This window comes from Carcharodon carcharias, chromosome 17 (assembly GCF_017639515.1).
Source record: "Carcharodon carcharias isolate sCarCar2 chromosome 17, sCarCar2.pri, whole genome shotgun sequence".
NCBI lineage: Eukaryota > Metazoa > Chordata > Chondrichthyes > Lamniformes > Lamnidae > Carcharodon > Carcharodon carcharias.
Window position 1 is genome coordinate 104,931,474 of NC_054483.1, and position 27,466 is coordinate 104,958,939.

The window sequence follows — 27,466 nt, forward strand, 5'->3', positions numbered from 1 at the left end:
CTCCTAGTTCTTATGAGATCGATCATCTGTGACAGCAAAGGAAAATCAGAAAAGCTTGGGGTTCTTCGCTAAAAGGCGCAGTTTGAAAACAGAAGTACATCTATGTATCTGCTGGTCTAAGTAGAAAAGGCAAGCCTCTCCAACCTGTAGAAATCTATTCAGCAACAAGCTGTCACTAGTACGGTCTCCAGTCTTTCTGACATTCTGTATGCCTGACGACATAAACAACTGACTGCAGTTCAAAGCGCAAGTATGCGATGCAGTGTTCTCTGAATGTAAGTCTTTTAGAATGGATATTTTAATTGGGGCGGGAGGTGACATTAATGTGATTATGGAGGTGAAAGATCTGTCGGCTCACTTGATATTTTCTGGACTGACAGTTCACCAAGAGGTGCGTTACGAAGTCACTTTATTTCGCCACAGTCAGAAATCCCTCAGAGTTCTGTAATACCTCTGGCCACATTTCTTCGGCCGGCGCCAACAAATTCTGTGGCTTAGCAGATCCACCCTCAATAGATACGGTATAAGGACGGTTCATGTCTCTCTGTCCCTGGAAAATAGTCTGGGCCTGTTTGCTGGGGTGGGGGGGCTAAACTCTGAATGTCCACGTCCTGCACAAAATAATCAGCTGTCACTTAGCAACCAGCTGCCTCACGTGAAGTTTCAACTTTTAAGTTATTTTGGGAGATAGGCGGTTCTGGTGAAACCCTACTTGTCCTGAGTGTGTTGAGAGCAAACTACGCAGTCCGGGACTAGAGACACATGGAGAGGCCTGACAGGGTAAGGACTGCAGGCTCCTTACCTGGAAGAATATTAGGAACATTTTAGGCGCCAGTAGTATAGTGATTATGTTACTGTACTATTAATCCAGAGGTTTGGAGAGATTACTTCAAGTCCCACCACAGTAGCTGGGAAATTTAAATTCAATGTTTTTAAATCTGGAAATAAATTGCTAGTCTCATTAATAATGATCACAAAACTACTGATTGCCATAAAACCCCAACTGATTCACTAACATCCTTTAGGGAAAGAAATCTGCCATCCTTACCTGGTCTGGTCAACATGTAACTCCAGAGCCACAGCAATGTGGTTGGCTCAAACTGTTCTCTGAAATGACCTAGCAAGCCACTCAGTTGTATAAAATCCCTCCAGAAACATCATGGGTGTATGTACACCACATGGACTGCAGCAGTTCAAGAAGGCCGCTCACCAGTACCTTCTCAAGGGCAATTAGGATTGGGCAATAAATGCTGACCTTGCCTGCGATGCTCACATCTCAAGAATGAATAAAAACATAGGAACAGGAGGAGGCCATACAATCCCTCAAGCTTGAACTGCCTTCCAAGGAGATCAAAGCTGATCTATATCCTAACTCGATCTACCTACCTTTGCTCTATACCTCTCGATACCCTTGTCTAATAAAAAGTTATCAATCTTAGGTTTCAAATTATTAATTCCTTTCCAGTATCTACTGTTTTTTGCGGGGGAGTGTACCACACTTCTACCAACCTTTGCCTTAAGAAATGTTTCCTAATTTTCTCCTGAATGACCTGGCTTTACTTTTAAGATTTTTCTTCTTTATATTTGTTCTTGGGACGTGGGTGTCGCTGGCAAGGCCAGCATTTGCTGTCCATTCTGAATTGCCCTTGAACTGAGTGGCTTGCTAGGCCATTCCAGAGGGCAGTTAAGAGTCAAACACATTGCTGTGGGTCTGGAGTCACATATAGGGCTTGTCACATATAGGATCTGTTGAAGGGTCATGAGGACTCGAAACATCAACTCTTTTCTTCTCCGCCGATGCTGCCAGACCTGCTGAGTTTTTCCAGGTAATTCTATTTTTGTTTTGGATTTCCAGCATCCGCAGTTTTTTTTTATCTCTATTATTATTATTATAGGGCTTGTCCCCTTGTCCTAGACTCCCCAAGCAATGGTCTCTATCTACCCTATCAATTCCTTTTAAAACCTCAATCAAATCATCCCTTAACCTTCTATAGTGCAGGGAATACAGGCCTTGTTTATGTAATCTCTCCTCATAGTGAATCAGATGAGTATTTCCAAACATATGACAACTTTGCTGGTGCCGACCAACAAATTATAGATTTATTAAATGCAATTTTATAACTTTTATTGGCGAAGCTCAGAAACAATAAGCAATTAGAAAGGCAAATCGGATCTTAGCCTTTATTTAAACAGAATGGGAGTATAAGAATAAAGAAGTCTTACTTCTTGATTTGGGCCTTAGACCAAACCTGGAGTAGTGTGTATAGTTTTAGTGTCCTTACCTAAGGAACAATATATATTTGCAATGAAGGTCCACTAGACTGGTTCCTGAGATGAAAGGATTGTCCTCTGAGGAGAGAATTAGGTTAAATCTAATCTAAATTTGGGGAAGGTGGGACCAATACAAACAGGATGGGTTGCATCTGGGCAGGATCGGGACCAATGTCCTAGGGGGGAGGTGTATGCTGGTAAGGTTGGGGAGGGTTTAAACTAGAATGGAAGGGGGATGAGAACCTGAGCAGGGAAACAGAGGAGGGGGAAACAAGGATAGAAATAAAGGACAGACAAGTAAGAAGCAAAAGTGGAAGGCAGAAGAAACAAGGGCAAAAAACAAATGGGGTCATAGTGCAAAATAAAGCTAAGATGACTAACAAGGTTAAAAAGACAAGTCTAAAGGCATTGTATCTTAATGCGTGGAGCATTTGCAATAAGGTAGATGAATTAACAGCGCAAATAGATATAAACAGTTATGATATAGTTGCAATTATGGAGACATGGCTGCAGGGTGACCAAGGATGGGACCTGAACATCCAGGGGTATTCAATATTTAGGAAGGACAGACAATAGGAAAAGGAGGTGGGGTAGCACTGTTAGTAGGGGTAGCACTGTTAGTAAAGGAGGAAATCAATGCAATAGTGAGGAAGGATATTGGCTCGTAAGATCATGATGTGGAATCTGTTTGGGTGGAGGTAAGAAACACCAAAGGGCAGATAATGTTGGTGGGGGTTGTCTATAGGCCCCCAAACAGTAAATGAGATGTAAGGGAAGGCATTATGCAGGAAATTAGAGATGCATGCAATAAGGGTACAACTGTAATCATGGGTGGCTTTAATCTCTATATAGATTGGACAAACCAAACTAGCAATAATACTGTGGATGAGGATTTCCTAGAATGTGTACATGATGGGTTTTTAGACCAATATGTTGAGGAACCAACTAGCAAGCAGGCTATCCTAGTCTGGGTATTGTGCAATGAAAAAGGATTAATTAACAATCTCTTCCCCCTAGGGGAAGAGCAATCATAAAATGATAGAATTGTTCATTAGGATGGAGAGTGAAGAAGTTAAATCTGAAACTAGGGTCCTGAATCTAAATAAAGGGAACTATGTGGGTATGAGGCGCGACTTGGCAATGTTTGACTGGGGAGCCTTACTAAAAGGGTTAATAGTGAATTGGAAATGGCTAATATTTAAGGAACGTATGCATGATTTACAACAATTATTCATTCCTGTCTGGCACAAAAATAAAACAGGAAAGGCGGTTCAACCTTGGCTTACAAAATAAACTAGGGATAGTATTAGATCCAAAGAGGAGACATATAAAATTGCCAGAAAAAGCAGCAAGTCTGAGGATTAGGAGCAGTTTAGAATTCAGCAAAAGTGGACAAAAAGGTTGATCAAGAAGGGAAAAATGGAGTATGAGAGTAAACTTTCAAGGAACATAAAAACTGACTGTAAAAACTTCTATAAATATGTGAAGAGAGAAAGATTGGCGATGACAAATGTAGGTCCCTTAAAGTCAGAAACAGGGGAATGGGGAACAAAGAAATGGCAGAAGAATTGAATACATATTTTGGTTCTGTCTTCACAAAAGAGGACACAAATAATTTCCAAGAAATGTTAGGGCACCAAGGATCTAGTGAGAGGGAGGAATTGAAGAAAATCGGTATTAGTAAAAAAAAATGATGCTAGATAAATTAATGGGGTTAAAGGCTGAAAAATCCCCAGGGCCTGATAATCTACATCCCAGAGTACTAAAGGAAGTGGCCCTGGAAATATTGGATGCATTGGTGGTCATCTTCCAAAATTCTATAGACTCTGGACCAGTTCCTACAGATTGGAGGGTGACAAATGTAACTCCAGTATTTAAAAAGGAGGGAGAGAAAAAACAGAGAATTGCAGTCCAGTTAGCCTAACATCAGTAGTGGAGAAAATGCTAGAGTCTATTATAAAAGACATGGTAACTTGGAAAGCATTACGGAATTAGACAAAGTCAGCATGGGTTTATGAAAGGGAAATCATACTTAACTAATCTATTGGAGTTTTCTGAGGATGTAATTAGTAGAATAGATAAGGGAGAACCAGTAGAAGTGTATTTGGCGGCTTTTGATAAGGTTCCACATAAGAGGTTGGTGGGCAAAATTAAAGCACATGGGATTGGGGGTAATATACTGGCATAGATTGAGGATTGGTTGACAGACCAGAAACAGAGAGTGGGAATAAGTGGGACTTTTTCTGGGTAGCAGGCAGTGACCAGTGGTGTACTGCCTGGGCCCCAGCTATTCACAATATATATAAATGACTTGGATGAGAGAATCAAATGCAATATTTCCAAGTTTGCTGACAACACAAAACTGGCCGTGTTTGTGAGTAGGATGCAAGGAGGCTTCAGGGCGATTTAGACAAGTTGTGCTTGTGGGCAAACACATGGCAAATGCAGTATAACGTGGATAAATGTGAAGTTATACACTGTGGTATGAAAAGCAGAAAGGCAGAGTATTATTTAAATGGTGACATATTGGGAAATGTGGATGTACAAAGGGATCTGGGTGTCCTTGTTCACCCAGTCAATGAAAATAAATAGGTAGGTGCAGCAAGCAATTAGAAAGGCAAATGGTATGTTGGCCTCCATTGCAAGAGAATTTGAGTTCAGAAGTAGGGATGTCTTACTGCAGTTATACAAGGCCTTGGTGAGACCACACCTGGAGTATTACACGCAGTTTTGGTCTCCCTACCTAAGAAAAGATACGCTTTCCATAGAGGGAGTGCAGCAAAGGTTCACTAGGCTGATACCAAGGATGGAAGGACTGTCGTATGAGGAGAGATTGGTTCGACAGGGCCTGTATTCACTAGAGTTTAGAAGGATAAGGGGGATCTGATTGAAACATGTAAAATTCTAACAGGGCTAAACAGACTGGATGCAGGGAGGATGTTTCCCCTGGTTGGGGAGTCTAGAACCAGGGGCCACAGTCTCAGGATATTGGGCAGGCCATTTAGGACTGAGATGAGGAAACATTTCTTCACTCAGAGGGTGGTCAACCTATGGAATTCTCTACCACAGAAGGCTGTGGAGGAGGGGTCACTGAGTATATTCAAGAAATTGATAAATTTTTGGATATTAGGGTCATCAAAGGGTATGGAGTGAAAGCAGGAATATGGCGTTGAGATAGAGGATCAGTCATAATCATATTGAATGGCAGAGCAGGTGCGAAGGGCCGATTGCCTACTCCTGCTCCTAGTTTCTAAGTTTCTACATTCCCTAGAGATTGAAACATATAAAAGGTGATTAACAGAGTGGATGCTGTGGAGAATGTCTAAAACTCGGGGTTGTAATCTCAGGATAAGGGTTCATTTGGGATTAAGAGGATGAGAAATTTCTTTCCTCAAAGGATTGCAAATCTTTGGAAATCTCAATCCCAAAGAACCACAGATGCTCAGTTGTTAAGTATATTTAGGAGCAATACATTTTTAGATAGCAGGGGGATTAAGAGATATGGGGTCAGTGCTGGAAGGTGGAGATGAGGTTGAAGTTCAACCATTTTCTTACTGAATGGCAGAGCAGACATGAAGGGTTGAATGGTCTACTCCAGCTCTTATGTTTTATGCTCTCTAGGTTAGTCTGGATCACACTGTAGCCTAGTCAGGTGAGCTAGCTGGAAATGAGGTGTTAATGGTAAGCAACAGCTGATGTACCAATAGAAAAGGTACAGAGCTGCCAGCAGAGGTTAATATTTCTAATTTCCTGTCAGAAGTCCCCTGTTATGTGTCCAGCTCTGTCATGAATCTGAAGGGTGTGAGTTGAATATAATCCCATAATCCCCATTGATTTCCTTCTCATCAATCCCCATCCACTTGGGCTATTTTGACTGACCTCCTCTGCAAACCCAGCAAGCTGATTTTGAATTAATGGGGTTGCAAAGACTCCTGTGTATTTTACACCTTGCTCAGTGATAAACCGCTACTAATCTCTGAGACTTGGCTCACACTCTATATAACTTAGAACATCTCAAAAATATACCTATTATTGCATCACCTGGGTATGGCATGTGCCACTATGATAATCAGTGATTATAACAGTTTGGCAACAGGTGCCAAAACCAAAAACAATAATCCACAATGACAACCAATACTCACTTCATATGTGGCAGAACCTACTCCTCAGAAATTGGTCTCTTCAGCCGTCAGCAAAAATGCACCATATGAAACTATTTCATCCCCAACAGATTTGCTGCATATCCATTATCCTATGTAGATGAATGGATACTGATGTGATATCTATTATACTCTATCATACATATTGGGTGTAAAATTCTTTGGAACACCTTAAGCTGATAAAAGGTGCACATAAGAAGTAGTTCACTGAATCATAGCAACTTACAATGCAGGCAGATGCCAATCAGCCCATTGTGCCTTTGCTGGATATTTGAAAGAAGTCATGCTGGTTCCACACCCCTGCTGTTTGTTTGTAACTCTGTAAAGTCCTCATCATCAAGTACTGTCCAACTCCGTAATATTCATAATATCTGCTTTCACCACCAGTTCAGATAACAAGTTCCAGAATAATTCTGAATGGAAAAATGTCTCATCTCACGTCTAGGAAATGAAAACATCACCTCAGTTTGTCTAATAAAGAAAGTTCTTTTCTTTCTTTGCAAAGGCTGGCCTACTTGGGAAGGAGTTCAGGATAGGCTAGTGAAGGGAGAAAACAAATGGGATCATTTAACAGGCAAAGTGGATACAGTGAGGCGAGGGACTTTACGGTCTTCCTGGGTGGAATCCCAATTATGTGATACAATCAGAGGTTCCCAGACTTGGGAGAGGAGGTTAGCAGGATGAGGTTAGGAGTGCACAAAGGACAGGCTGGTTCACAGAGAAAGTGTGCTGGGGTCACAGTGGCGGATACGGGGGCCTATGTTCTTATCGTAGAGGAAAATACTGAAGAAACAGCAGAAATGTAAGTGGAGAATGCAGCAGCGATGATCAGAGTACAAAGAATGTCGGACTATGTTTAAAGGGCCTGGGCTGCAAGGTTTGTTCGATCGATGAGTGCTCATCGCTCATGCCCACACCCAATATCACTGGAGGTAATTCCACCCTGAAGGCCGAAAACACCCAATGACAGACTCTGAAAATTATCTCTCCATGCAATACTTTATCATTCATTATCTCCTGTAAACCAAAGAATGCAAATGTTTGTTTTTCTCTTAGGAAGCGCTCAAAGAGTACCAATAATACTGTACTTTTACACTTGACACCATAGGCTGCAATGTTAATGTCCTTTGTGAATGATTATCAATGAGCGAGGTCTGCTCCTTGTGTTGACGTTCCCGAATCAGCAGTATCAAGACTAATTGGATTCTCGCTGTAAGAAAAACAAAGAATTCTGGAAACAATCAGCAAGGCTGGCAGCATCTATGGAGAGGGATATAAGAACTCTGATCACCAGGAGGTGTCGGATAGAATTCTGAAGTCTTTATTCACTGATTAGCTTCTATTTACAGAGATATACATTGCATTCCATACACCTCCAACGGCCCTGCCATCTTTCAGTTCACTCCCAAGCCACAGGTCAGTCCCTAATACACCCACCTCAACACAATTAAACACCCAATTAATATGCAGAGTTAACTTTTGATGTCACCCATGTCCCACCCTGTCCATTGGACTTGAGAAGGACCAACATTCCTGAAACCAAGAGGATACGGTTAGAGGAAACAATAGACAATTTTCATTTATGATGATACCATGTATGTGGGATCTTGATGTGCGCAATCTGGCTGTTGTGTTTCCTACGGTACAAGAATGACTACACTTTAAAAGTGCTTGATTTTCTGTTAAGTGCTTTGGGCCATCCTGAGGTTGTGAAAGACGCTATATAAATGGAAGTCTTTCCTTTTATATGTTGGATAAGATGATCACTGCTCGAATTTTGGCTGCTGCAATTTCCCTCCCCGCCCCTTCCCCTTCCCACCAGACCTGCTGGGCTAGAGAGGGGAAGATACAGCAGCCAGGGTTTAATCAGTGACACCCCCACCCCTGCTACAAATGGTCATGAGTGCGCATCAGGTGAGGGAAGGACTGAACCTAATCATGACTCCCTGTGCTCCTTCCACCCCCCATGGAGGAACAGCCTCTGGCAGCACTCACTCTCACAGCCTCAAACAAACTAATGGCCAGTTGGATAGATTCTTAATGGGAGCTGGTCCTAACTGGTCCATGGCCAGCATGATCCAGAAGGAGGGCAGAGAATTAGAGGCAGGAATTGGTTTCCTTCACCAACAGAGAGAAAAAAAAACATTTGTTCAAGTTCTTCACTCTTTCTAAATATATCCTCTAGTTTTCAGCCTCCATTGACAGGATGAGGATGGCTCAGTCTACCATCTGCTTCAGAAACAGGTAAAGACAATTCCATTCCACAAAGAACACAAGCAGCTCCTTGCATACCTTAGAAAATAAGAAACTGAATGGGGTAGAATAGCAAAGGGATCTTGAGAGACAGGTGAACTAATCATTAAAGACAGCATCATTGATCAACAAAGCAGATCAAATGCTAACAACTCTCTGGAATTTATTTCCAGGAGTATAGAATTCAAAAGTAGTGAAGCTAAACTTGTATAGGACTCTGATTAGACCACAATTACAGTACAGATTCTGTGTACACCCCCATAATATAAAAAGAAATACAGGACTTAGGAGCAGGAGTAGGCCATTCAGCCCTTCGAGCCTGCTCTGCCATTTGATAGGAACATGGCTGATCTGATTGTGGTCCCAACTCCACTTTCCTGCCTGCGCCCCCATAACCCTCGATTCCCTTGTCATCAAAAATCTGTCTAACTCTACCTTGAATAAATTCAATGACCCAGCCTCCACTGCTCTCTGGGGAAGAGAATTCAACATATTAGCAACCCTCAGAGAGAAAACAAATCTCTCCATCTCCATCTTAAATGGGACACCATTTATTCTTAAACTGTGTCCCCTAATTCTAGTCTCCCCACAATTGAAAACATCCTCCCAATAACTGTCAAGTTCCCTCAGGATCTTATGTTTCAATAAGATCACTTCTCATTCTTCTAAACTCCAATGGATACAGACCAAACCTGTCCAACCTTTCTTCATAAGATAACCCCCCTCATCCCAGGAATGAGTCGAGTGAACCTCCTCTGACACAATTATATCCTTTTTTTCAAATAAGGAGACCAAAACCGTACACAGTACTCCGGTTGTGGTTGTGATCTGACCAAGGCCCTGTACAGTTGCAGTAAAAGGACAGAAGATGCAAAAAGTGCAATGATAGTACCAGAACTGAGAGACTTTTACTATTTAAGAGTCTTCTATAGACGTATAAATAGTAAAAGGGTATTAAGAGGAGGGGTGAGATCAATTAGAGGCCTAAAAGGGAATTTATGCATGAAGGCAGAGGGCATGACCTAGCTAAATTAATTCTTTGCATCTGTCTTTACTGTGGAAGAAGATGCTGCCAAAGTTATGGTGAAAGAGGAGGAGCTAGGATAAAAAAGATAATGAAGAGAAGGAACTAGGAAGGCTGGCTGTACTCAAAGTTGATAAGTCATCAGGATCAGATGAGATGTATCTGAGGATACTGAAGGAAATCAGGGTGGAAGTTACAGAGGCGTGGCCACAGTCTTCCAATCCTCAATCGATATGGAAGTGTTACCAGAGCACCAGAGAATTGAAAATTTTTAACCCTTGTTCAAAAAAGGCTGTATAAGTAAACCAGCAACTACAGGCAAATCAGCTAACCTTGCTGATAGGGAAGCTTTTAGAAATGATAATCTGAAACAAAATTAAGTCACCTGGACAAGTGTGGATTAATTAAGGAAAACCAGCTTGGATTTATTAAAGGAAATCACCGTTTCCCTAACCTTATTGAATTTTTTGATGAGGTAACAGAGGGTTGATGAGGATAATGTGGTTGACATGGACTTCCAAAAGGCATTTAAAAAGTGCCACACAATAGGCTTTCCAGCAAAGTTGAAGCCCATGAAATAAAAAGGACATTGACAACATGGATATGAAATTGGCTGAGTGACAGGAAACAGGGAGTAGTAGTGAATGTTTGTTTCTCAGGCTGGAGGGAGGTAGGTATACAGTGAGGTTCCCCAGGAATAAATACTAGGACCAGTGCTTTTCTTGATATATATTAATGTACTAGACTCGGGGGTTTAGGGCATAATTTTAAACTTTTCAAATGTGTGTTATTTGGCATCACAGATCATGTGTTGGTAAACTGGGTGGGAAATATTGTACAGATCCATCAGTATTTTGTAGTTCTTATTTTTCAGTAGGTTTGATTCTATTTGTTGCCTTTCTGGGTGGGTCCTGGGTCGCACCGAGCCTCTCCATCATGCCTGCTTCATTCTAACTCTTTTCTCCACAGCAGGCAGCAGTCTCTGTTCACGTCACTGATGCTTCTGTCGCTCTGTTACCTGGTGCTGCTCTACCCATCCTACCACAAACAGCAGGACATCTGGAGATATTACAGCATGTCACAGGATTGCATTGTGGTATGCTTCAGACTCAGACTAGCCCAATGAGGGCCAGGACGAGGGTGAGGGAAGGGGAAATGATGTGGGTTAGGATGAAGCGAGGACGTTTGAAGGTGAAAGGGGAAGATCGGGGAGGTGAGGGTGCAAGCAAGGGTGAATATGTTTATAGTGAAGGTATTGGGGGATGAGGGAGTGAGTGAGGGTGGAAAAGATGGGGCAGCATACAGGACAACGCTGATGGGCATGCACACTGAGATGCTGGGTATATTGGCTGGCCTGTCAGGCAGCCTCCTGTCACTGTCAAGGAGCATGGAGGAGTCTGGCTCCAACATGGCAGAGGGCATTGTGCAGAGCTTCCCCACTCCACACCTCAGCTCCATCTCCCCATCGTCCTGCAGACTCCGAGACACCACAGCTGCAGCCACCATACCTGTCGAGCCTTTGCTGTGGGCAGGTTGCCAAGTCCTCTGCCCTCCCTATGAGGATGCAGCAACACTCCCTGCCAAATGCACTCACCTCAGCACCTCCAGAAACACTCCTGAGTTCTTTCAGAAACTTTCCAATAGCAGGATGCCCACAAGTACCCTTCTCAAGCTGGTGTGGCACGTGGACCATGCTGGAGCTGGGTAGTGGTGCAACACATACCCTCAGAGGGATGATAGGCTTCCAATGGCATTACCAATCTGAATTCTGTGCCTTCCTCTGTTCAGTCTAATCATAAACTAGACTAGTGGATCCTGGGGAGGAAATCTCCAAATTTAGGACTGATGTCACCATCGTGGTCTGAAACAGTGTTCCCTTTAACTATTCTTTGCTGTGTGGCTTGTTTGTTGCACCCTATGGAACATTCTGGATTTTGCAGCTGCGTACCTATGCAGCTTAGAGGTAACATCAATCTAAGCCCATCTTTTTGTATGAGATATGGGAAGGGGCAGCAAAGTGAATTTGAGGTAGATGATCAGCCATGATTTTATTAAATGACAGGACAGGTTCGAGGGGCCGAATGGCCTACTCCAACTCCTATTTCTAATATTGGGAACTTGAGAAAGACAACATTGTGACTGAGCTAAAATGTCCTCTATCTTTCTTTAGCGACTCCACAATCAAAGCGAGAAGATAGTTTCTAGTCCTTGCAAAGCAAACTCCAGCCAATCCAAATTCTCTGTGCTGTATCCTGGGAAACAGCTCCATGGGATTCCTGTGTTTGTGCAGAAAGGGAAGATCCCACATCTGGGCACCGCACTTTATAAACCACCTTTGGGGTTCAGAGGTTGTGAGAAGCAGCTTCAGGAAGTCATGGAGATGTTGCCACAAGCAGGGCTTCCAGACGAGGTGGCATCGGCCAGTTGCACGAGGTGTATTGTGGTGGGGAATGGTGGCATTCTGCGAGGCAGCAGACTTGGGGCCTTCATTGACCAACATAACATCATTATCAGGTGACCAAAATTTCAGTTTGTTAAGGTTCCGTCCAAACATAGAAGTGGAGCCCAAATATCACTTAATACAATAATCTTGCCATTACAGTTTAGAACCATAGAATCATACATTGACATTACAATTTCCAATGCAATCCACTTTACCACCTTCTAGACTCAACATTGAGTTCAATAATTTCTAAGCTTAATCATTTCTAAGTACAATAACCACTGCTCCTATGTATTGGATTTGTCTGTTTCTTTACTTGTCCTATTCCGTTTTGTTCTTTCCTCCTTCTCCTCACTTCCCCTCTCTCCATACTTAAAACCTGTTCCATCTCAAACGTTTTCCCTTTCTGACAAGAGGTCACAGATCTGAAATATTAAAAAGAGGGAGCAGTTGGCCATTCAGCCCCTCGAGCCTGCTTTGCCATTCAATAAAATCATGATGGATCTTCTACTTCAACTCTGCTTTCCCGCCCTATTCCCCATATCCCATTAACTCTGTTTCTCTCTCCACAGATGCTGCCAGAGCTGTTGAGTATTCCCAGCATTTTCTGTTTTTATTTCAGATTCCCAACATCCTCAGCATTTTGCCTTTTGTATCATTTCAACAAACTGATTTCCTTTCTCATTCCAAAAATGTTTCTATTTCAGTAACTCTTAGCCCCAGAAAGCTTGAATCTCTCCATAGCTTGAATACTGTTACCACATCTGGGGACGTTCAGACTTTCACTCCTGAACATCATACATCATTTGTTGTCTGACAGACGATCTTCACACTTCCATCATCTCTCTGGTTTTATCAATGCAACAATGGCCAGAGCTTTCCTGAACTTGCCTCTCCTCTCCCTCCTGAACTGCCCCTGCTCCACCCTACATTGCCTTCCTCCCCACTGCTTTAGTCAAGAGTGTCAGCCATGACTCAGTTGGTAGCACTCTTCCCTCTGAGTCACAAGGTTCTGGGTTCAAACCTCACTCCAGGGCTTGAGCATAAAAATCAAGGCTGACACTCCACTGCAGTTCTGAGGGAGGGCTGCACTGTCAGAGGCACTGTACTTTGGATGAGGTGTCTGCCTGTTCAGGTGGATATAAAATATCCTATGCATTCTCCCTGGTACCCTGGCCAATAGTTATCCCTCAATCAACATTGCTAAAACAGGTTATCTAGTCATTATTATATTGCTTTTATGGGAGCTTGCTGTGCACAAATTGGCTGCCACATTTCCTACATCACAACAGTGACTACATTTCAAAAAGTACCACATTGGTTGTAAAGTGTTTTGAAATGTCAGTTGGTCATTCAAATTGCTATATAAATGCAAGTTTTCTTTCTAAGATTCATTTTTCTTAAAGTACCAGGACCGGATGAGATGATCCAAGGGTACTGAAGGAAGTGAGAGTGGGAATTGCAGAGGCATTAGTGATAATCTTCCAGTCTTCCTTAGACATAGGGGAGGTGCCAGAGGATTGGAGAACTACGAATGTTACACAGAGATAAAAACAAAAAAACTGCGGCTGCTGGAAATCCAAAACAAAAACAGAATTACCTGGAAAAACTCAGCAGGTCTGGCAGCATCGGCGGAGAAGAAGAGTTGACGTTTCGAGTCCTCATGACCCTTCGACAGAACTTGAGTGAATCCAAGAAAGGGGTGAAATATAAGCAGGTTTAAGGTGTGTGGGGGGGTTGGTTTGGGTGGGGGGAGAGAAGTGGAGGGGGTTGGTGTGGTTGTAGGGACAAACAAGCAGTGATAGAAGCAGATCATCAAAAGATGTCACAGACAACAGAACAAAAGAACACATAGGTGTTAAAGTTGGTGATATTATCTAAACGAATGTGCTAATTAAGAATGGATAATAGGGCACTCAAGGGGTAGGGCACCCAAACCACCCCACCCCCCCCCACCCCCCCCAACCAACACACACACACACACACACACACACACACCTTAAACCAGCTTATATTTCACCCTTTTCTTGGATTCACGAATGTTACACCCTTGTTCAAAAAGGGGTGCAAGGATAAAGCTGGCAACTACAGACCAGGCAGTATGACCTTAGTGGTAAGCTTCTGGAATCTATAATACGGGGTAAAATCAATAATCACTTAGACAAGTGCAGGATAATTAAGGAAAGCCAGCATAAATTCATTAAGGGAAAATGATGTTTAACTAACTTGCTGGAGTTTTTTGAGGAGATAACAGAGAAGGTTGATAAGGGCAATACTGTTGATGTGGTGTATATGGATTTTCAAAAGGCTTTTGATACAGTGCCACACAACAGACTGGTGAGCAAAATTCTAACTCATGGAATAAGAGGGAAAGTAGGCACTTGGATAAGAAATTGTCAGAGTGACAGTAAACAGAGAGTAGTGATAAATGATTGTTTTTCAGATTGGAGGAAAGTTGTAGCAGAGTTCCTCAGGGGTCAGTGTTGGGGCCCTTGCTCTTCTTGATATACATTAATGAGCTAGGCTGTGGTGTTCAGGGCATGATTTCAAAATTTGTAGATGATACAAAGATTGGAAATGGTGTCAACTGTGATGGGAATAGTTTTGAACTTCAAAAGGACATAGATATGTTGGTTGACTGGGCAGACAAGTGGCAGATGAAGTTCAATGCAGAGAAGTGTGAGGTGATTCGTTTTTAGCAGGAAAGACATGGTGAGACAGTATTAAATAAAGGGGGAGCCTCTAAAGGAGGTGCAGGAACAGAGGGACCTCGCTGTATACATACATAAGTCATTAAAGATGGCAGGGCATGTTGAGAGATCAATTAATAAAGCATACAGTATCTTTATTAATAGGGGCATTGAGTACAAGAGTAAGGAGGTCATGTTGAACTTGTATAACACACTTTTTAGGCCTCATCTGGAGTACTGCCTCCAGTTCTGGGTGCCATACTTGAGGAAGGAGGTGAAGACATTGTAGAGAGTACAGAGAAGATTCACAACAATGATTCTGGGATGAAGAACTGTAGCTATGAGGCTAGATTAGAGAGATTGGGACTCTTTTCCTTGGAGAAAAGAAGGCTGTGAGGAGACTTAATAAAGGTATTCAAGATCCTGAGGGGTATGGATAGGGTAAATAGGGAGAAACTGCTCCCATTAAAGAGAAGATCAAGAACTAGAGGGCACAGATTCAAAATAATTGGCAAAAGTACTAAATGTGATGTGAGGAAAATTTTTTTCACCCAGAAGGTGGTTGGAGTCTAGAACAAACTTCCCAAAAGGATGGTGGAGGCAGGTTCGATCAAGGTATTCAAAAGGAATTGGATTGCTACCTGAAAAGAGAGAATGTACAAGGTTACGGGGATAAGGCAGGGGAGTGGGACGAGGTGGAAAGCCCTTTCAGAGAGCTAGTGCAGACTCAAAGGGCTGAATGGCCTCCTTATGCACTGTAAAGATACTGTGAAATTCAGGGGTGTGTGGGGTTGGTGGGTGCAGACGTTGGGTGAGACCCCATGTTGTAATGGAGACACTGGAGGTGCCCCCATTATGGTGCTTCAGGCCTGATTAACATCTGACCGGAAACTGTAGAGAGTGACAGGCAGCTCACTGACAAAGCAAGATTAAGAATCAGATTGCTGCAAAACACCAGCAGCAACCCTCATGTAAGTGAGGAGGGGAGGCTGGGTTTGGGAGGCAGTGATTGGGTCAGGAAGTAGTGGAGGGGGAGCGGCAATGATCAGGGGGAGTGTGCACTTTAAATGTGAGGTCAGGCGGGTCACTGCTGCTCCTCCCCACTCTATGTTCAGTTAAGTACATTTTAATAACTCACCTCGTTGGTTGTAATCCCTAGAAGAACCGCTCCTAATGGGCATGTGGTTACTACTTGCGATATTGTTGGTTCAGGAAGCTGCATTGAGTCTGCGGGTGACTGAATTTCTAAGCCAATGCAACCATCTTCTGCTCTAAATCATTCTTTTCCAGCTGCTGCCCTGGTACATGAATCAGGTACAACAAGTGATTAGGAAGGCAAATGGAATGTTGGTTTATTGCAAGGGGAATGGAATATAAAAGTAGGGATTTTTTCTGCAGTTGTACAGGTTGTTGGTGAGACCACATCTAGAGTACTGTGTATTGTTTTGGTCTCCTTATTTAAGAAAGGATATAAATGCAATATAGAATCATTTTAGAGTTCAGAGAAGGTTCACTCGACTGATACTTAGGACTTGCGGGGGGTTATCTTACAAGCTGGGCCTGTACCCATTGGAGTTTTGAAGATTGAGAGGTGATCTTATTGAAACATATCCAATCCTGAGGAGACTTGACAGGGTAGGTGCAGAAAGGATGTTTTTTGTGGGAGAGACTAGAACTAGGGGGTACATTTTAAAAATGAGAGGTCTCCCATTTTCCCATTTAAGACTGAAATGAGAAGTTTTTTCCTCAAAGGCCATGAATAATTGAAACTCTCTTCCCCAGAGAGTGGTTGAAGTAGGGTCAGTGAATGTTTTTAAGGCAGAGGTAGATAGATTCTTGACTAACAAGGGAGTCAAAGGTTTTCAAGGGTAGATGGAATGTGGAGTTGAAGCCGTAATCAGATCAGCCATGATCTTATTAAATAGCAGGCAGGCTCAAGGGACCGAATGGCCTATTCCTACTCCTAATTTGCATGTTCGTATGCTTCAAAACTCTGAATTTCATTCCTTCTTTCTGACTTCCCTCCCTCCTAAAATCTCTAGTTCAGTTGAGCTGCTAATGTGGGCTGCACTGCTCTGACAATCTCATGGAAATTTGTCTAAATTTGTCTTGGGGGCTTGTTTGAGGCTAATTATTGTTGTTGACAGATGTTTCTCTAGATTAGCAGCTGCTCCCCCCAAGACAGGCCAACTTATCTTAAGGTCAGAAATATCTCTGCATAATTCCTATTTAATTTATTCAGTTGTGAATAAAACAACTCACATAAAACTTTTAATCAAGTTATTGAAATATTTTTTATATTGTTTCAAATCTCAAATTGGACTTTAGAAATATCAATTACTGAGAAATAATGGACAGAACTTTTTCAAAAAGCATTTTCAGTTGACTTGTTTAATCAACAAACCATGACTACAGAAGTCATGTACATTATTATGTTCATTGTTTGTATATTATTTCCCCATTAGAAAATGTTTACATAAGGTCTTTCCACTGTGATATTTTAATATAAAAGTTTTCCATTTTAAGTGCAAAACACAGAGTAAAATTAGTGCATGCAGAAAGTTTGCTGACAGGAAAGATTTTTCGCCATGTTTAGATGTGTTTAATATATACACATATATATAAAATATACATTCCAAGCAGGATACTGTTTCTTTGAAATGATTTCTTTCTACCACATCAGGATGAATAGTGGGCCTGTGGTAGGTCACGAAATCGATGTTGGATGGAAGACCACGCTGAGGATTACATACCCAGAAGGTGCTCCTCAGTCTCCTTGGGACTATGATCCGAGCTCATTGTTTGTTTTGGTAACATACAAAAGCACGGACCTTGCTTGGCTAAACGCAATGGTCAGAAAGAAGCCAATGGTGAATAATGATTTCCTTTCCCATTCCAAAATGTATCTTTTTAACAAAATCTTGCATTACCACTGCCATTTCTGAAGAGCTCTGTTGCAGCCTCTGACAGAAGGAAATTAAGAGTCTGTTGAATGATCTCTTTTCTCACTTCCAATCCTTTTTGTCTTCCTTTAGCTGAAAGATAGTATGGGTCATTGCTCCTCTGAATCTTCCTCTTTTGTTTCACCCCACAAATACACCATCCTCACTTTGCCTCTCCTCACACATCTTTATCAAGAACTATAACCAAGTCACCCCTTCTAACTCAATCGTTTTGCAGGAACTCAAACTTGTACAAGTTCTACAGTCCAGAATCATCCTACAATCTGAAGGGATTTACAACTCAAGCTTGGCAATGCCTGGCCACTGCATCGCATTTCACTTGATCTTCTCTCTCACATTTTTCAACGCAGGCTGGATGGACCAGGGGGTCCATGCTGTCTGTCTTTGAAGTTTTGTTAAGCCTTTGTTGTTGTTTTGAACCCTCAGCTTTAACTAGGATCCTAGCCAACTTTTGTTCCATCACCTTAGCCAAACTTGAGCAGTACTACTGAGTTGAAAGAGCACAGATAAGTTCATATTGCAGTTCACACTGATAATTATTTACTACACCCCACAGAGCTGCTAGGCAATTGGTGTGCCCCATTAGCTACATTGAGATGCATCACTCCTTTGGTAAATGCAGGAACTGCCAAGGGACATTTTAAACATTTCTGGCATTTTCTATGGGATAGTTTTCAGTCCTAATTCTTGTGTGAATTATAGTTATTATGAAATAAGTTCTGCATTTCAGCACCAGTAGCCAGTTTATAGCATGCAGGAGTTGTCACGAGGCAAACATAAGTACACTACCAGTTGTGGTTAAATCATATACAGCAGTGTTCTTCACTGCAAGGCCCTCGAGCGATTGGCGGCTCCCATTGATGCTAAGTGCGGCTCCCCGACTCCATCCATCCATTTTCAGTAACCACTTTATCCTCAGAGGGTCACAGCAAGCCAGAGCCCAACCCAGCATTATGTTTCTATTTTTATCAGTAAAAAATGTGTACTGAGCTGTCAGGAAGATATAATAATTTTCATAATGTTATTTGGAATATATTGTCGAATAATATTGGGGTCTGTGTCTATGTATGTGCGTGTGTCTGTGTGTGTAGGACTTAATTGCATTAGAGACAGCTGGTCTGAAGGCTTTGATGTAAGAAGAGAAGCTACGTTTGAAATGTGAATAGATAAACATGGGTGAAGTTTTAGAATGTGAGGTGTAAAGGGAACATTTGCATTTTTAAATAAACCAGACTAGCTTGAATTCAAAAGAGAGAGGTGGGAGGGGTGACACATTTTACCCAGCCAGGAGAAGTTAAGAAAGAGTTAGTTTATTTTTCCCAAAGATGACTGGTAAAATTGGCTCTATGATAGATTTTTATTATTAGAGAGGTAAAATCCAAAGACATAGTGAAACAATGGGAATTTGCATTCAAATGGGGATATATATATATAAGGAGAGAAGGCTGTGTGCAAGGGAAGGCATTTTTAGGATCTAACACAAGTGTGAAAAGCCTCAAGTTGCTGTCAACAAGGAACTGGAGCTGAGTAAAAACTCACTTTGAATTCGACTGTCCAGGTTGTGAGCTTTGCCTGGGTCTGTTTAAATCAATGTGTTTTACTGTTGCCTTAACAGAGGTGTAACTGGGAGTTAGTTTAATTAGGGGACTTAGACGTTATTATAGCAGTAATTTGTAGACATTTACATGGGCTTACAATCTTTTCTTTTATTAACAAATGTTTAATTTAGTTTTGTGAAAAACCTTTAAGCCTCAGTGGCTTTCTTTCTATTGAATACAAAACCCGCACTCAAAATAAATACAAATTGCAAATAGTCGTGGCAGTTGCTTCAAGTTTCCCTCTAGGATTTGAGCATCTTGGCATTTACCATTCCCCTGCCATAACATGAGCTTATCAAAAGTCAGCCTTCTTTACATGTCACATTGACCACATGGTACAGTGTGCACAATAAGTATATCTAAGTATGTGTGTTGTATAGAAACAGTTATAATACCATAGCAACTGCAATAGAACCAGCAGGGTATTCAACCATTGGAGTTGTGCATTTTTTTGGCCCAAGTGAGTTACTGGAGTAGTAAGCAATGATAATTTAGTAGTTGATGTGGCTCTCACACTGCAGCTTTTTTGCTAAAGTTGCCCCTGCTTGAAAAATTGTGAAGACAACTGATATACAGAGTTGTCACACTGAAATACACAGCAGGTAGCAAGAAATTCTCATTTGTCTGGCGCAAGCTGCATGTCTATAGGAGACCAACCAGGGTTTCAGTAGCAAATGGGCCAAGGCGCTGTTCACTGGAGTGAACAGAGATACACTCCCGCCATACTGTATCAGAGAGGAGCAAATTGTTCATGTTAACCTTGCTAACAGCTGATTTGTAGGAAAACTTCACAATCTTCAGAATTTAATTTCATTTTCTTTCCTTTATAGAATCTTTGGCAAAAGATGTGGTTTTGGCAATCCGTGGTTGAGTCCATCCCCATAGAACCAAAAAACTATCGAATATTAAACTTAGATATAGTCAGAGAAACAGCGTTGAACTTCCTGGGCTTCTCTGAGCCACACGACAATCATTGGAGGTGGAAGCAGGTATGACCTTTAAACCCCACATACTTGCTACTGAAGTTCCACATATCCAAACAGTGAAACTACTATACAATCAAAGACCCATACAGCATAGACAGCCATTCAACCCATCATACCTGTGCTGGCTTTTTGGAAAACTATCCAATAAAATCTACTCCCCTGATCTTTTCCCATAGCCTATTAAATCTTTCCATTTCAAGTATTTATCCAGTACCCTTTGAAAGTTCTCACTGAATCAGCTTCCACCACCCTTTCAAGCATCACATTCCAGATCCTAACAACTCGCTGTGTAAAAAAAATTCTCCTAATCTCTAGCTGATTCTTTAACTTTAACCTTAAGTCTGTGTCCTCTGATTTACCGATCCTCGTGCCAGTGGCAGCCATTTCTCCTTATTCGTTCTCATCAAAACACCTTGTGTTCATTAAGCTAGGGAATAAAAACAGAAAGTACTGCAAATATACTTAGTTAAGCCAGTGTTTGTAAATACAAGAGACAACTTACAGGGTTTTGGGAGTGTACACTTCATCAGACCTACTGTTTAAAAACAAACATGTTCAACAGACAGGGGATCATGGCAGCAGCTGGGCTTCTGATCAAGAATAGAGGAGATAGCCTGCATATAATTCTGGTGAAGGATGGAGGTGTAGATGAACATGACATCCTGGATGAATGGATGATAGAGATAATTAGAGAATCTGCATTGTTAAAGCAGCAGAAAGCATTGAAAAAGTCACAAATATGGATGGGTAGGGATGGGCTTTTATGACAGCACCTGTATTATTGTCCCCATTATTTTCATTCAATCAGGAACCTGGGTGAAGGCACAAAGGGCATTAATTTCATCTTAGATTCCAGAGCAATAGGAGCAAGAGCCAGTTGACAGCCCTGTTTATACTCCACCTGATGTTCTTTCTCATTGCCATAAATGGAAGGTGAATTTCACCCCAATGGCGCATGGCATCAGCAAGGTTGAAAGGAATATGAGAAATGACAAGCTATTCCAATAACCTGCTCACTGCTGCTCAGTTTGGGTTCCACCAGGATCACTTGACTCCAGACTGCAATACAACCTACATCCAAACATGGACGAAAGTTCTGAGGTGAGGTTACATCTTGACATCAAGGCATCCAATTGTGGCATCAAGAAGGTCTAGTAAAATTGAAGTCAAAGGGAACCAGAGGGAAAACTCTCAGCTGGTTGGAGTCATACCTAGCACAAAGGAAGATGGTTGCAGTCGTTGGAAGTCAGTCATCTCAGTCCCAGGGCATCACTGCAGGAGTTCCTCAGGGTCATGTCCTAGACCCAACCATCTTCAGCTGCTTCATCAATGACCTTCTGTCCAACTTAAGATCAGAATTGGGGGGTGTTCACAGATGACTACACAATGTTCAGCACCATTCACGACTCAGATACCGAACCAGCCCATGTCCATGTGCAGCAAGATTTCAACAATATTCAAGCTTGGGCTAATTGGCAAATAACATTCATGCCACACAAGTGCCAGACAATGACCATCTCCAACAAGAGAGAGTTTAACCATTTCCCCTTGACATTCAATGGCATTACTATTGCGGAATACCCCACTAACAACATCCTGGAGATTACCATGGACCAGAAACTGAACTGGGTCAGCTATGTAAATACTGTGGCTACAAGAGCTGGTCAGATTGCACAGTGTTCAGTTCCATTTGCAACAACTCAGATAATGAAGCAGTTCTGCATATGCATGCAGCAAGACCTGGACTGGGCAACACTTACCTTTGCCCTTCACCCAGTTTCTTGATTAAATGGAGACAAAATACAGATGCTGCCATAAAAGCTCATCCTTACCCATCCTTTTTTTCTGACTCTTGATGCTGTCTGTTTCTTTATTAATGTGGATTCTCCAACTCCAATCATTGATTCACCCTGGATGAGTGCAACTGCATCAATAATCAAAAAGCTCAACACCAGTTGGCACCACATCAACCACTTTTAACATTCACTCCTTCCACCACCAATGCATAGTGGCAGCAGTGTGTAGCATCTACAAGACGCATTGCATCAACTCCCCAGGGCTCCTGCGACAGTACCTTCCAAACTGCCACTTGCCACCTTTGCCACCTAGAAGGACAAGAGCAACAGGTGCATGGAAACACCACCACCTGCAAGTTCCCCCCAAGTCGCTCACCATCCTGACTTGGAAATATATCGCCGTTCCTTCATTGTTGCAGTGTCAAAATCCAGGAACTCCCTCCCTAACGGCACCTACTCCACATGTCTGTAGCAACAAGTTCGCTCACCCCTACCTTCTCAAGGGGAGTTAGGGGTGAGCAATACTTCTTTCACCCCATAACCCTAACCCTAGCATAAACACACAATAATTGATCTATGAAATAGAACCCATAAACAAAAGGAGTCAATTAATCATTCTGAAAGAAGCTGGATAATTATGGTGTTGGAAGAATATAGAAATATTGGAATGTAGAAATTTAGACCTCTTGGCAGATGGGAACCTTGCCCACCATCAGCTGCAAGTTCCCCCCAAGTCGCTCACCATCCTGACTTGGAAATATCTGAGTGTGAGGGATTTAGAGTTGGGCAGAAGACCCAGGCTGCATAGTGGCAAAGTTAAAGAATACTCTGCACTTTTGCTTCACTGCAATTGCAGATCGTGGAATATTTGCACAGAGTTAAGGAGATTAAGTTCAGCAAAATCAATGATAAGTTAGATGAGCCACGGTCTGTGGACTAGGTGAGCTTCTCCAAACGGCTAAATGAATATCTTACATTCCACTTTTTCATAGAATTGTACAGCACAGGAGGCCACCATTCAGTTCATTGTTCCTGTGCCAGCTCTTTGAAAGAGCTACCTGATTTAGTCTCACTCCACCCCTTGCTCTCTCCCCATGTCCTTGACGTTTTTTTTCTCTTTTTCATGTATTTATCCAATTGCCTTTTGAAAGTTACTATTGAATCTGCTTCCACCGCTCTTTCAGGCAGCGCATTCCACATCATAACTCACTGTGCAGTTGTTTTTCCCCCTCGTCACCCCTTTTATGGTTTTTTTTCAGGTGCTTCCAACCCTGGGAGTGATTTCCATCATCACTGCCTTGCACTTGTGTGATGAGGTCAATCTGGCTGGTTTTGGCTATGATATGACTCGCCCTGACCTGCCTTTACACTACTATGAAACCATCCGGATGAATGCGATGAATGCTCAGGCTGTGCACAATGTGAATAGAGAAAAGCTCTTCCTGGCTTCCTTGGTGAAAGCAAAAGTTGTCAATGACCTTACAGGTGGGGTCAGCTGGTAGAAGGACATTGAAGATGTGCAGCCTTCAGCTGAAATCACTTTCTTTATTAACATTTAAAACAAAAGAATTGAACATTTCATCAGCATCTCCCTGTTGTGTCAAACACGTTCAAGCAAAGAAAAAAAAATTCCTGGCAAACTATACATTTAACAAATATGTTCTTCCCAAATGAAAGTAGATTTAAGCAGAAGATGGGTGCACAGTCATCATGGGTGGGTGAGTTAACCAGAGTTAGTACATTGCAGACAGTTAATTAGTCCAACTAACTTTTGTGGACATTACAGACAGGAGACAGTTTGAAAATGGAAGTTAAAATGAGTAAGAAAACAGAAACTAAACCACGTTCGCCAGTTAATAGTTAGCCACAAATCCAACTGAAATCATGAGTGAATAATAGGTCAGAGGATATGACCTATGGTTTTGATACACAGGAAATAACCTAGGATGAGCTAGTTTTTGAGATAATGGGGAAGCTCAGAAGGATTGCGTCCTGCTGGACAGTGTAAAGAACCTGTCCTTGAGTAACACAGATAAGAATGGGGCCCAAGGGCAGCTTTAGTTTTGCACTGAAAGTTATGAAAGCAGGAACCTGTCAGTTGACAGAGATTGTTTCTTGGAGGGTTTAAAAGTTGAAGCATCTGAGTGGCCTGCAGGCAGCTTGGACTGGAGACCCAATGTAAAACTCCAGGCATCTTAGATTTATTCAAAGGACTGTCTGCCTGTAAGGATATGGACATAAACCAGTTGCTTGTTTACTATGATTATGGGTTGAATAGCCCCTTTCGGTGCTATAATTTCTACAAATTATTAATAAATTATTAAAGTTGCTGAGTGTAGACCCTCAAACCGATTAATTATAAGATTTTGACAGAGACCAAATCTTTTATTTTCCAGAGATCTCGCGCCCAATGCTGCAAGGTGTGATATAGTATTACACGTCCATTCTAGGTGTGATTTCTAATAAGTCTACTAAATAATTTACAGCCAGTATTTAGGAAGGTTTAGATCTAGAGCATGACAGCATAACTGCAGAAGACTGTGCAAATGAACAGCACATAAACATTTAAGCAGTCTTAAGCAAAGACATGTAATTAGGTTTTAGTTCAAGGCTACCCCTTTCAACAGCAAACATGTGATTGACCTACATGTTGCATTTATTGAATCTTAGAATCCAGCCACACAGAAGGCCTTTCAGCCCAGTATGCCTGTGCCAGCTCTTTAAGAACAACTGTCCAATTAAGTCTCATTCCCCATAACCCTGCAAATTAGTTTCTCTTCCAGTTGCCCTTTGAAAGTTCAAATGGGATCTGATTCCAGCCACTTTCAGGTAGTGCACTCCAGATCTAAACAACCTACCGTGAGGAACCGTCTTTGGAAAATTTGAAGGACTTTGAATTTTGGACATTCTTCCTCCTGAGTTATTTTTAAAGGTTTGCAATATTAATTCGAGGCTGTGACTATGCCATTCAAGAAACCACGGGTCAAGATAAATGCCCAGCAAGGAATACCTGGAGAGGGAAGAGATATTTTGTATATCTAAGTTAACAAAGAACTTGCTGATTGGTCAAAATCACTGGGCCAAAGAGAAATATTCTTTGAACATCTTAGTCTTTAAAACTCTCAGTGTGTGTGGGCATGTCTTAGAAACAGGCTGCAAGAAAAGACTCTCTCTTTCCCTCTCTCTCTGCCCCACCTTTGTGTTACATGAAGCCTAGAGTGAGTCAAACTTTCCTCAGAAATGTCTCATCAGGATATCTCGCCCATTTTATTTTGAAAGTCTGCAAAGTTATGATAAGTCAGTCATCGAGGACAGTTTCACCAACAGATCCATCTGAAAGAACTTCCAGACCTATTCTGACCAGAATTCTGTCAGATCAACTGCATCAAGATCTCTTTAAATTTTATCCTTTTAAAAGAAACTTTCCCATACTCCAGCCTCTGCAGAGAACTCTGCTTGTTTTGTCCTGTTTTGTGTGTGTGTGAGTGTATGAGAGTTCAAATATCTGCATTTTTAAAAGGGAAAAATCATAACACTTATAAACTGCAACTTGTATGTTAACCAATTTATTAACTTGTTTTCAAAAAGTAGTTTGTTTTATAATAAATCAATTATTTCTTTGTGTTTACTAAAAGAAGCCTGGTTAGAGTCTTTTTATGCTGAGAATAACGGTATCAAAAAGGTAAACAATGGGCCAGTTTTGTGGTGAATTAAACATTTAAACTATTGTCACAACTTGTGGAGAAGTGGGGTTAGAATTAACTGCGCGGTCCTCCCAACTTAGTCCATAACATAAGATCGGGATTTAAAGTGCGGACAACGAACGATTGGATTCAGATCAATAATAATTGTTAAAGGATAAAAAGACAGATACCAAGTTTCCGATTCATTGGTAACTGACATGGCTTTGGAAGTTGCTATGACTTTTTTAAAGATGGAAGATTTATCCCTGACTGGTTTACAAAATGTAACCAAGGCTAAGCTAAGAGAATTGGCAGACAAATTGAAGTTAGAATTAATCAAAGAGGCAAGGAAAGCAGATATAGTTGAGGAAATAGCGCAGCATTTGAATTTGGAAGTAATACAGGAGAAACCACATTCTCCAGGGGATGAATCGATTGAGTTAGCTAGGATTCAGTTGCAAGTGAAGCAGCTTGAACACAAAAAAGAAATGGAGAAATTTAAACCTGAACAGGAAAGAGCAGAAAGAGAAAGAGCATTTAAGCAGCTACAACTGGAAAAGGAACAAGAGAAAGCTGAAATTTAAAACAGAGGCACTAAATGTTGGGAAACGTTTTGCGGATGGAAGAACTTATCCCAACTCGGAGTCCAGTGGGGAGATGCTTAAATATGTCCATGGCCTTCCAAAGTTTGAGGAAAGGGATGTAGAGGCATTCTTCATTTTGCTTGAAAGGGTAGCTAAGCAAATGAAGTGGCCAAAAGGAAACTGGACATTGCTCCTGCAAAGTAGGTTGGCGGACAGAGCTCATGAAATTTATGCATCACATTCAGAAGAGATGTCTATGGATTATGATATAGGAGACTATTCTGAGTGCTTATGAGTTGGTCCCTGAGGCGTACAGGCAAAAGTTTCAAAACATAAGGAAACAACAAACCTACATTGAACTTGAGACGGTAAAGCAAACTAACTTTGATCGCTGGATAGGGCACTAAAGGTAGAGGCCACGTATTAGACTCTTAAGGAAATAATTCTCCTGGAGGAATTTAAAAATACACTCCCTCCGGCAGTAAGAACTCATGTAGTGAACCAGAAGGTTTCAACAGCTAGACAGGCAATGGCGATAGCTGATGATTATGAACTTGTCCATAGATCCAATCCCTTCCCATCATCCCCACAAACCCGAGAAGGGGAGGAGGTGGCATGGTGGTATTGTCATTGGACTAGTAATTTAATGACGCAGGATAATGCTCTGAGTTTGAATTCCACCATAGCAGATGGTGAAATTTGAATTTAAAAGAAATATGGAATTAAAAAAAAGTCCAATGATGACCATGAAACCATTGTCAATTGTTGTAAAAACCTTCTGGTTCACTAATGTCCATTAGGGAAGTGAACCTGCCATCCTTACCTGGTCTGGCCTACATGTGACTCCAGATCCCCAGCAACATGGTTGACTCTTAAATGCCTTCTGAAATGGCCTAGCAAGCCACTCACCACCACCTTCTCAAGGGCAATAAATGCTGGCCTTGCCAGCGATGCCCGCATCCCATGAATGAATGAAAAAAAGACACTAAGTGAGAGGGTGAAAGAAAGGCAAATA

General features: G+C 41.7%; 1 protein-coding gene across 2 annotated transcripts; it reads left to right on the forward strand.

Moving 5' to 3' along the window:
* st3gal7 (ST3 beta-galactoside alpha-2,3-sialyltransferase 7) lies at positions 1-25,804 on the forward strand. 2 transcript variants are annotated; one of them, XM_041209076.1, is made up of 7 exons: positions 1-275; positions 8,617-8,675; positions 10,678-10,804; positions 11,879-12,222; positions 17,525-17,711; positions 20,233-20,391; positions 23,444-25,804. In XM_041209076.1, exons 1-7 carry the CDS (start codon positions 258-260, stop codon positions 23,684-23,686), a joined length of 1,137 nt encoding a protein of 378 aa, XP_041065010.1. In that variant the 5' UTR covers positions 1-257; the 3' UTR covers positions 23,687-25,804. The 2 variants fall into 2 exon arrangements, with proteins under 2 accessions (XP_041065010.1, XP_041065011.1); XM_041209077.1 differs by lacking the exon at positions 8,617-8,675.
* Positions 25,805-27,466: the final 1,662 nt, after the last annotated feature.

Excerpts from the sequence above, each read along its gene's own strand:
- st3gal7 (XM_041209076.1), top strand. Across the intron at positions 8,676-10,677 it reads ACCATCTGCTTCAGAAACAG|CAGGCAGCAGTCTCTGTTCA; the intron begins GTAAAGACAATT and ends TTTTCTCCACAG. Across the intron at positions 12,223-17,524 it reads CAACATAACATCATTATCAG|GATGAATAGTGGGCCTGTGG; the intron begins GTGACCAAAATT and ends CTACCACATCAG.